The sequence below is a fragment of the Rhincodon typus genome, chromosome 27 (genome assembly GCF_021869965.1).
Source record: "Rhincodon typus isolate 14 chromosome 27, sRhiTyp1.1, whole genome shotgun sequence".
Taxonomy (NCBI): domain Eukaryota; kingdom Metazoa; phylum Chordata; class Chondrichthyes; order Orectolobiformes; family Rhincodontidae; genus Rhincodon; species Rhincodon typus.
In genome coordinates, this window is record NC_063358.1 from 16,150,423 (window position 1) to 16,161,454 (window position 11,032).

Consider the following 11,032-nt stretch of genomic DNA (forward strand, 5'->3'; position numbering starts at 1 on the left):
ATGTCTCATGATTGCTTTGCCTATGGCCATACTATTCTAAAAACACCTGATCTCAGAAAGTAAACAGACTCAGGCCTGGTTCGTACTTGGATGGGAGACAGTCTGGGAATGCCAGGCAGGGGTACTGCTGTGGTGCATTGGTAGAATCCCTGTCTTTGAACCAGCAGCCTCTGCTCCAGAGGTGTGTTAAAACATCTGAACAGGTTGATTAGAAGAAAGAAAATAAATAACAAAACAACTGACAGATGGAATCTATGCAGAACCCATTTCCTTAATATTGCACTGGAAGTGTCAGTCCAGATCATGTTTTCAATCCATTGGAGTCAAGATTGAATACACAGCTTTATGCATCAGAGACTAAACACTATGACAATGGCTGAATTTCCAAAGAGCATAATCGTTATTGTTTTAATGCCTTTATAATGAGTGTAACATTTATTTTCTGTTTCGGGTGGTTAAAGTCCAGTTCTGCGTCAGCCACATTACATGCACAGTGAAACCACTCCATTAAAGCAGGAATATGATTATGGCTATAGCACACTGAATTAAGAAGAAATGAAGCATTTGCTCTCAGTGGAGATTCACAGTTCAAATTAATCCTTTTAAAATCTTGTAGAATTTCCAAATTAAGTTACTATTTTCTATCATCTAACATTGTCTATCATCTTGCATTTATTAAGAATTCTTAGAAGCCTAAAGCACACAAGTTTATTTAGTCCATGAAGCTCACTCCTACAGATAATGTGCAGGCCATTCCATCATGAACTATGAACAACCACTGATGAAATTACCATAAGACGCATAACCGTCAATCCCAAGCTTTTTCTTTGATACAAGTTTCTCCATCGGGTGGTCCTCACTTCAAATCCAAAAATTCTCCAATACCCTCGGCTTCGTTTTCTTGTCTCCTACTTCTGTTCTCAACCCCTTTTACCTTTAGTGATATCATCTCCCTTCATCTGCAGAAAATCCAAAGCTTTACAATACATACATTATTCATCCTTGGCCAGATTTTTCCATTGTCATAACAGCTCAGAAACTATCATCTTCCATGGAAGACTTGACTGATGCCCCACTAGGCTGCGTACTCTGTTCCCCTACTGTACTCCTTATCTACTAAAGATTGTGTGGCCAAATTCTCCCCAAACTCCATTAAATGCCACCATTGTAAGTCAGATCTCAAACAACGTAGAAACAGAGTACCCAAAGAGATTGAGTGCTTAGTGGCATTGTGTAAAGACAACAATCCCTCCATCAATGTCAGCAAAATAAAGGAGCTGGTCATTGACTTCAGGAAGTGGAGTGGAGGCCACACCCCTGTCAGCATTAATAGTGCTGAGGTGGAGATGGTTGAGACCATCAAGTTCCTATGAGTGATGATTACCAAAAATCTATGCTGGTCTAACCCACACTGATGCAATGGTCAAGAAAGCACAACAATGCCTTTACTTCCTCAGGAGGCTAAGGAAATTTGACATGTTCATGAAGACTCTTTTTATAGATGCACCATAGAAAGCATCCAATCTGGATGCATCACAGCATGGTATGGCAACTGGTCTTCCCAAGACTGCTTGTAACTATAGAGAATCATGAAGCATAGCGCAGTCCATCTCTCAAACCAGCCTTCTATCCATTATCTCCATCCATACTTCCCGCTGCCTCAGGAAAGGAAACAACACAATCAAAGACCCCTCCCACCCCAGTAATACTCTCTTCCACCCTCCTCCGTTAGACAGAAGCTATAAACGTTTGAGTACATATACGGACAGATTCAAGAACAGCTTCTTCCCTGCTGTTATCAGTATCAGTCAGGAGGTTAGTGAGAACTCATTTGCTGTCCTTCAAAAAATGCTGTGTGATTGTTTACATTCACTGAGACATTAAGTGGAACCTTAATTTAACTTTTGATTTAAAAAATGTCCAACTCATGGAATATTAGCCTGAATTGAGTCCTTAAAATTAAGTTCTTGACTCCACAACCTTCTGAGAATCTACTTAGCCACAGGAAAGACCCATATTCTGGCACTGTTCTCAGATCAATGCACAGATCTCACTGGGGTGTTATAATTGGGATTGGGAGCTTGAATGGAAGAGGGTTCCAACTTGTTACCTTAAATCTGATCAATGGAACAATGAAGATAACCTTGATACACTTGGAAATATTTGTATTCTTATTGTGTTCTAAAAAAGCTTGTGAAGGAGCAGTTTTACCTGCTAATCAGATAGACATTTCCCTTCCTGTGGACACTTATGCTGAAACTGTAAAGTTAGGACATTCAGAAACAAATTGATGATTTTGACAGATTTTGACTATTATACTGACAAAGTATACCTCCCAAGATAATAAAAAAATGGAAGTGGGAAAAGTGTGGCACAGCTAGTTCCCCATCATCCCATGATCATGGAGGCAAGTGGTGGAATGGTTCAGGGATTAAGTTAAAAACTCTGATCCGTTTTACAACCTTATCAACCAACTCCTCTCAGCTCAGAGCATTTTAGTCCAATGATAAGCGGACCAGACATTTGAACTATCTGCGTCAGTCATGACATTAGAGTTGATCACTCTACCATCTGTGTAACAGCATCTACTTAATGTTCGTGGATGGAAAAAAAAATCACTTGTAGACTGTTTGGCTTCTTTGTTCATCTGTGGGCAGCTGTGGGTTCTTTTACTTCAGCATCCTGGGGTAAATGTTACACTGTCACATCTCCAGGACGATAGAAGCAAATCATAAGGCAAGATATTAACTGCAAGGATTTTAAAAATGCCAAATAGCTGTGGTTTAGTGGGTTTTAAATCAGAAGGTTGTAGGCTCACATCTCACACTAGAAATTATGACCAAGCAATTTAGACTAACCTAACTAGGATGACTGAGTGCTGTACTGCTAGAGATGCTGACCTTCAGTTGAGATGTTAAATTGAAACCCTGTCTATCCTGTAGGTGGATGTAGAAAATTTGCTGTTATACAAAGAAGAGCAGGGAGTTTCATCCTGGGAAATAGGTATATCTCACTAATGAGAATAAAAGTTATTTGGTCATTATCACATTATTGTTACATGGCCTTGCTGTGTGCAAGTTGGTTTCCCATATTACAACAGTGATGACACTTGAAAAAGTATGTCGTTGGCTGAAAAGCATTATGACATAATGGTGGTGAAAGGCACTATAATAAATAAATGTAAGTGTTTCTTCTGTAGAAAAGCTCTGCTTTTATTTTTTATAACTTTTCATTTTAAACACAGCATTTAGCCCACCTGCTTTTTAAATGATGAGGTAATTGCATTAATGTATTCTATGTGTACTGCCTGTCTGTAGACCGTAATCAATAAATGTTTGATTGATTGACTGATTGATTTATTGTCATGTGAAAAGCTTTGTTGATGGGCAGTACAGGCAGATAATAGTAAGCAAGGATGTACAGATCAAAAAGACATAGACAGAGATATACAGGTTACATTGCTCAGGGCGTGCCATGGACGAGATCAATGTTATTGAGATCAGCATTATTTGAGGCTAGAGAGTCCATTCATTAGCCTAAAAACTGCAAGGAAAATGCTGTTCCTGAACGTGCTGGTGCATGTTTTCAGGTTCTGCACCTTTTGCCTGACGGAAGAGATTATAGGAGATCATTACTGGTTGCGAAGGATCTTTGATGTTGCTGGCAGCCTTTCCAACGCAGCGAGCTGTGTAAATGGAGTCCATAGATGGAAGAGATAGTAGGAACTGCAGATGCTGGAGAATCCGAGACAACAAGGTGCAGGGCTGGATGAACACAGCAGGCCAAGCAGCATCATAGGAGCAGAGAGGCTGACGTTTCGGGCCTAGACCCTTCATCAGAAAAGGGGGAGGGGAAGGGGGTTTTGAAATAAAAAGGGAGAGAGTGGGAGGCGGATAGAAGAGGGATAGAGGAGAGGATAGGTGGAGAGGAAACAAACAGGTCAAAGAGGCGGGGATGGAGCCAGTAAAGGTGAGTGTAGGTAGGGAGTTAGGAAGGGGAAAGGTCAGTCCAGGGAGGACGGACAGGTCAAGGGGGCGGGATGAGGTTGGTCGGTAGGAGATGGAGGTGCGGCTTGAGGTGGGAGGAGGGGATAGGTGGGAGGAAGAACAGGTTAGGGAGGCAGGGACGAGCTGGACTGGTTTTGGGATGCGGTAGGGGGAGGGGAGATTTTGAAACTTGTGAAATCCACATTGATACCATTGGGCTGCAGGGTTCCCAAGCGGAATATGAGTTGCTGTTCCTGCAACCTTCGGGTGGCATCGTTGTGGCACTGCAGGAGGCCCAGGATGGACATGTCGTCTGAGGAATGGGAGGGGGAGTTGAAATGGTTCGCGACTGGGAGGTGCAGTTGTTTATTGCGAACCGAGCGTAGGTGTTCTGCAAAGCGGTCCCCGAGTCTCCGCTTGGTTTCCCCGATGTAGAGGAAGCCACACCGGGTACGCGGATGCAGTATACCACATTGGCAGATGTGCAGGTGAACATCTGCTTGATGTGGAAAGTCTTCTTGGGGCCTGGGATGGGGGTGAGGGAGGAGGTATGGGGGCAGGTGTAGCACTTCCTGCGGTTGCAGGGAAAAGTGCCGGGTGTGGTGGAGCTGGAGGGGAGTGTGGAGCGGACAAGGGAGTCACGGAGAGAGTTGTCCCTCCGGAAAGCAGATAAGGGTGGGGAGGGAAAGATGTCTTTGGTGGTGGGGTCGGATTGCAGATGGCGGAAGTGTCGGAGGATGATGCGTTGGATCCGGAGGTTGGTGGGGTGGTACGTGAGGACGAGGGGGATTCTTTTTTGGTTCTTATTGCGTGGACGGGGTGTGAGGGATGAGTGCGGGAGATGTGGGAGACACGGTTGAGGGCGTTCTCGACCACCGAGGAGGGGAAGTTACGGTCCTTGAAAAACGAGGACAACTGAGATGTACGGGAGTGGAATGCCTCATCCTGGGAGCAGATGCGGCGGAGGCGAAGGAATTGGGAATGGGGATAGCTTTTTTGCAGGAAGGTAGGTGGGAGGAGGAGTATTCTAGGTAGCTGTGGGAGTCGGTGGGCTTGAAATGGATATCGGTTTCTAGGTGGTTGCCCGATATGGAGACAGAGAGGTCCAGGAAGGGGAGAGAGGTGTTAGAGATGGTCCAGGTAAACTTAAGGTTGGGGTGGAAGGTGTTAGTGAAGTGTATGAACTGTTCGAGCTCCTCGTGGGAGCACGAGGCGGCACCGATACAGTCATCAATGTAACGGAGGAAGAGGTGGGGTTTAGGGCCGGTGTAGGTACGGAAGAGGGATTGTTCCACGTAACCTACAAAGAGGCAGGCGTAGCTTGGGCCCATGCGGGTACCCATGGCTACCCCCTTTGTCTGTAGGAAGTGGGAGGAATTGAAAGAGAAGTTGTTGAGTGTGAGGATGAGTTCGGCTAAGCGGATGAGGGTATCAGTGTAGGGGGACTGGTCGGGCCTGCGGGACAGGAAGAAGCGGAGGGCCTTAAGGCCATCTGCATGGGGAATGCAGGTGTAGAGGGACTGGACGTCCATGGTAAAGATGAGGTGTTGGGGGCCGGGGAATTGGAAGTTCTGGAGGAGGTGGAGGGCGTGGTTGGTATCACGGACATAGGTAGGGAGTTCCTGGACCAAGGGGGAGAAAATGGAGTCTAGATAGTTGGAGATCAGTTCGGTGGGGCAGGAGCAGGCGGAGACAATGGGTTGACCAGGGCATTCAGGTTTGTGGATTTTGGGAAGGAGATAGAAGCGGGCAGTGTTGTGTTGTGTCTCATGTCCCATAATCTGAAGGGCAGTTTCTCTTTCTATTTGTTACTGATCACAAGACTTGTTAGATGGGCAGAACAGACCTTCACCAGTAAACTTCAGAAGTACTAGGTTTCTTGTCAAGTCATATTGTAGCCAGCTGTAATAATTGTCTGCGCACATTGGATCCAAGCAAGGACTCAGGTAAGGAAACCTCTTTGAAAACAGAACACAGACCCAATAAGAGTTCTCAGGTTAGGTGGGAATTGCCTTTCTCCATCGTGACTGTTGGAATAATAACAGACAAGGTGTAAAATTGACGAGTCCATAGACCTGATGGGAAGCAAGCTTGGATCCTGAGTTGGACGGAAGGGGATGGGGGTGGGGGTAGTGAAAATGAAAGGAAATGAGAGACAGAGCTCAATGGACTAAAGGGGGAAAAAGGAATGAAGGAGAAAGGGAGAGTGGAGGTAGAGGAGCAGATGGGAAGAGTAAGGGGGTAAGAGAACACCGGCGTGGGTTAAGTGCCGCGGAACGGCTGAGTGGGAAGACGGTGGGAGAACGGGATGTAGGGGAGTAGGATGAAAAGCTAAACACTATTGCTTCCGAAAGATATTTTTTATTCAGAACTGTTTTTGTTCACAGCCGAATTTGAATTTTGGCCAGTTACGACGGAGAATGATGAGATTTATAACGATCAGATATTACTTGATGCACTTAATGTGGTGTGACTGAGAATGGGCATTTACCTGTTGTTCAGTCTAGCTCAACGCCAGTCGTTCTCTCTTCCTCTTTCACATGTTACCCTGGCTGAGGAACAGATCTCTGTGGGAGGAGGGTCGGGGGCGTGGGCGGATCCCCACTTTTTTTTTGCCCGTGTTCTCCAAGTTCCACAGATACCCCTCTTTCACTGCTGTTGCCATTGAATGTTCAGACAAGCGCATGTGCTTTCCAGCAGGGATCACTGGAAAACACCCGGGGGAATATAAAACAGTGATTGCTTTAAATTCCACTGCCCAGCCCAGCCCACACGTAGTTATTAAGCAATAATCCTGTACATAATTTAAGAGAATTAATGTACTACGAAAGAAGGAATATAAACGGATCTGGCAGGGAAATGGGATACACTGCAGTGAACGATGGCGCTGCCAAAGGCGCTAGGGATCAATTGTGCTGTTATTTTTATCATTCTGTAAAAATTAGCTTTTATTTAGTCTGACATCAGGGATTACGTTAGACATGTTGATGCTGATCTGAGGTTAGGATACTATGAGAAGTGGCCCAAGCATCAAGTCCAATTTTGTGTAACCTCTCAGATTGGTTTGGGGTTTGGGATTCCCAGCTCAGAGTCGTGGTCTTTCACAGTCACAGTTCGAACCAGATCCACTGAGACTGGGAATGAGATCGGATCTGTGAAAAGCGGCGGTAGTTTTAGCGTGAACAGCAATAGGTTCTCGGATTACCAATTGTTAGAAGTGCAATACAACTACCACTGAATAACATTTAGAGTAACAGTGGGTTGTCGTATTATTACTGAAGGAAATCTGAGTGTTCCCGGTATTATTAATTCTCGATTTAATTTCAGTGCGTGACTATTAGTTATTAGAAAAATCAATTTTCTTCCCAACTCTGTTTTCCCTCATCCAAATCCCAGGCTGCCGTTGGTTTTCCCCGACATAAGCAGAATTTTTTGGAGAAACTCAGCAGGTCTGGCAGCATCTGTGGAGAGAAAAGCAGAGAGTTAACGTTTCGAGTCCAGTGACAGTTCATCAGTTCTGAACATTCTGATGAAGAGTCGCTGACTCGGAACGTTTTCGCTTTCTTGCCACAGATGCTGCCAAACCTGCTGAGGTTCTCCAGCATTTTCTGTTTATGTTTATGGATCTTAATTTGGAGATGTCAGATGACCGAGGTCATGTGATCCGATATCCAGTATACAGGCAGCATGTACCAGTTGTATGTCCCCAAACCCTAATGTAATAACAAGTGTAATAGCATTTCAGAAAAAAAAATGTTCTTATGGATTGTGGCGTGATTTTGGGAAGTTCTGAGGCTACGAAACACATCGGGCTGAATGTCTTTTTATCTCTTAAGATTGAGTTGCATCGAATATTTTGAAGGGTTTCTTTTCAGAGCGAGCCCAAGCCTGTTGTGTCGCTGTATGTTACCACGCTCACGGTATTAATTACCGACCCAGTGTCTATGGGTGCCTGTCACGCAGGATTTGCAACCCGTCTCACCACACACCATACCTGAATATCTTCCAAAAAGGACATATCTTACATCCGCACCATGTTTAAAAGCCCGCCATGCACCCTGATGAGCACTGACATTCCAAAGCTGGCCCGCACATGGAAGGACAGAGTGAGAATTTTTTTATTCATTTAACGGGACGAGGGCGTCACTAGCTAAGCAGCATTTATTGCCCATCACTAACTACCCAGAGGGCATTGCTGCGGGTCTGGAGTCACATGTAGGCCAGACCAGGTAAGGAAAGCAGTTTCCCTCCCTAAAGGACATTCTTGAACCAGATGGATTTTCCTGACAATTGACAAAGGGTTCATGGTCATCATTAGATTGTTAGTATTTTATTGAATTCAAATTCCACCATCTGCCATGGCGGGATTCAAACCCGGATCCGCAGAATGTTATCTGAGTCTCTGGATTAACAGTCCAGTGATAATACCACTAGGCCATCACCTCACAGAGAATACAGTGAAGCAGGAGAATGGGGCACAGTCATTCTCTGACAGAGACCTGGAAACCTGGTCAAGGGGATGGTGCAGAGGAGAGGAGCCCTCCTCCCAGAGGACTGGCACCACCTGAATCTGGCCGTCTGGGTTAGTGTAGTCTCCATGGTTTGAGGAGCAGCTAGAAGTGCCCTTCTCTGCTTCTCCAGGGCAAGTGCCATATTCTTCTCTCTGCTATCTCACACTCACTTTATCCCCACTACTGTACCCACCTCCTGTCAACGTTCATGCTCTGCTACTCCCAGACTGTACCATCCCCTCCCCCACTCTCACCACTCCCAACCTCCAGTCCACCAACTCAATGCACAAAGCAGAACAACAGTAGCAGACAGGCACCTGGGACATAATGGCCTTCATCACCCAGAAGCCACATCATGGGACCATCCGGGTACGTTGCCATGGAGAGCCAGGTCCATCACCTTCAAGGCCTGGTGGAAAGGCACATACACCTGCATACCATCGACCTACCATTGGCCCTCAGGCCGAAGGCATGATAACAAGAGGACAGAGCAATGACTTTAGTTCGGGTGCACCCTCCTCACAAGGAAACAGGGCGGTGCCATCCGAAGGAGCAAGTGCACAAAGGTGCTGAACAGTTTCCATTCAAGTGACTGTGGAGGTGGCCAAACCCTCCACCTCTACCCTGCCTGCTCCCCTCTGACCCTTGGAAATTCAGGACAAGGAGCGTCAACTTGCGCCAAGCAGAAAATATAGCCTATCTGGATACAAGACTGACTGACTGTGCCAGGAACCCCTGACTGCTGAGTGCCTCCATGGACTTCAGTGAGGACTACTCCCCAAAGACTTTAATTCATAGCTACCTGCTTTCTGCATATGTAATGTGCATAAGCTGCAGGCACGTGGAGAGGTAGTACATATCAAGATGTGTGCCCCCTTTGATTAAGGACTGCTGATTGTCACTGCTAATTGATATTGTCTGGCACAGCAAGGAAAGGCAAGGTGACTGAGTGCTATAAAAATAAACCTGCAGCCATGATGCAATCTGGTCCAATCTGCGAGCTGGGTGCCAGTGCACAAAGTATCCCTGCTGAAGCCTTTCAATGGTATTTGCCAGGATGCCCTGCAATGCAACTCTGAACTTCCAGTGCATGTAAGAGGTACGAGGATGGTCAACAGGGTTTTCTGGATGCTGCATTTCAATGTCTGTAGAGGAAGGGTGCATGTGGCTGGTGCCAGTGGATCATGTCCTGGGTTGCAGTTCATTTCTAGGCAACATGGATGTTGTACAGAGAAAGTGGCGAGCTGAATCTGTCAGGTACATACTCTGGTTTTCAAGTCGGGGCTTCCCAATAACTAGCTTGTTTGATAGGCTGAAAATTAATAAGGCAATCTGTGCCATCAACAAGCAGTTGAACAAGTAATAATCACCAGCAATTGGCAACTCACTATTGTTTAGTGAGAATCTCATCAGGCAGCTTGTTTGTGGAGCAAATTGCTCCCGATGCCAAGATGAGTGTTGCTGGTCTTGTCATCTGATTCTCTTACACATCTCACCATTGCCCAAGCCTATTATTTATTCACTTTCATTCAGATATTAAGTGGGACACTCCTTTCCAGTGTGTTTGCCTTATTCTTATTCTTTTGGTTGAGGGAGACCATAAAACCTTACCCAGTTAGTTAGTATAGGGATCACATTCATAGAAAGAGTGTTTGCATTGATGTAGCTAACTCTGGTTGGAAACAGTCCTGAATATTTGATAACATGATGTTTTGAACCTGTGTAACGTTTGGGATAGAAATGTAATACTGTACCAATGCACCTCCTAGCTTGCTGTAGTTATATATCACTATCATGAAACACTCACAGCAGGCATCTATCTTATATCCAATCAATAACAATACAGTGCAAGCTAGGTTGTTGGCCTACAAGCTCATAACATGGTGTAAGAGCGAAGCTGAGATTGGGCTGAGAGCTGTATAGAAGCATCCGTATTAAAAGGGAATATACAGGAATGCCCAGAGCTGCTAAAATTCATTGGAAGCCAGAAAAATAAGAACAAAGAAGCAAACAGCAGCAGAAAGGGACAATGGCTGCAAACGTTCCTCTTCTAGCACCAGTCAAAATGAAAGGTGATATGAAGGAGAACTGCCATTTTTCCACTTACAATGGCAAAACTATGAAGTTACAACAGATTTGGTTGATCAGCCCAAGTTTCACAATTGGGTGGATGAAAAGCAGTCAGTTTCAAAGTATATTTCATTGTAAATCTCTCCAAAGAACAGAAAAAGCAGCTTGAAGATGTTGTGAAAGCCTTGAACAGTCGCTGAACATACGTTATGAAGGGTGTATGTTTAATATTAGGACTCAGGATGAAAATGTCAATTGATTAAGATGTGACTTACATTGATATAGCTGTGAATTTGTTCAACTAAAAGTTGTCATTAAGAAACCATGTCTTTATATTTTTAAATTTTGGACTGAAAATGAGAAAAATGGACACTGCCTTTAAAAGGGTAGAACTTGAAAGGAAAAGGTGTAGAGCTGGATGAACACAGCAGGCCAAGCAGCATCATAGGAGCAGGAAGGCTGACG

At 45.0% G+C, this 11,032-nt stretch overlaps 1 protein-coding gene across 1 annotated transcript in view; it reads left to right on the plus strand.

Moving 5' to 3' along the window:
• Nucleotides 1-7,224, plus strand: part of LOC125486249 (E3 ubiquitin-protein ligase TRIM63-like) — a 10,956-nt gene extending 3,732 nt beyond the window's left edge. Inside the window, exons 3-4 of the mRNA XM_048612941.1 lie at nucleotides 3,590-3,689; nucleotides 7,045-7,224. Coding sequence (XP_048468898.1) covers nucleotides 3,590-3,689; nucleotides 7,045-7,224 — 280 coding nt within the window. The remainder of the gene's footprint in view (nucleotides 1-3,589; nucleotides 3,690-7,044) is intronic.
• The last annotated feature ends 3,808 nt before the right edge of the window (nucleotides 7,225-11,032 follow it).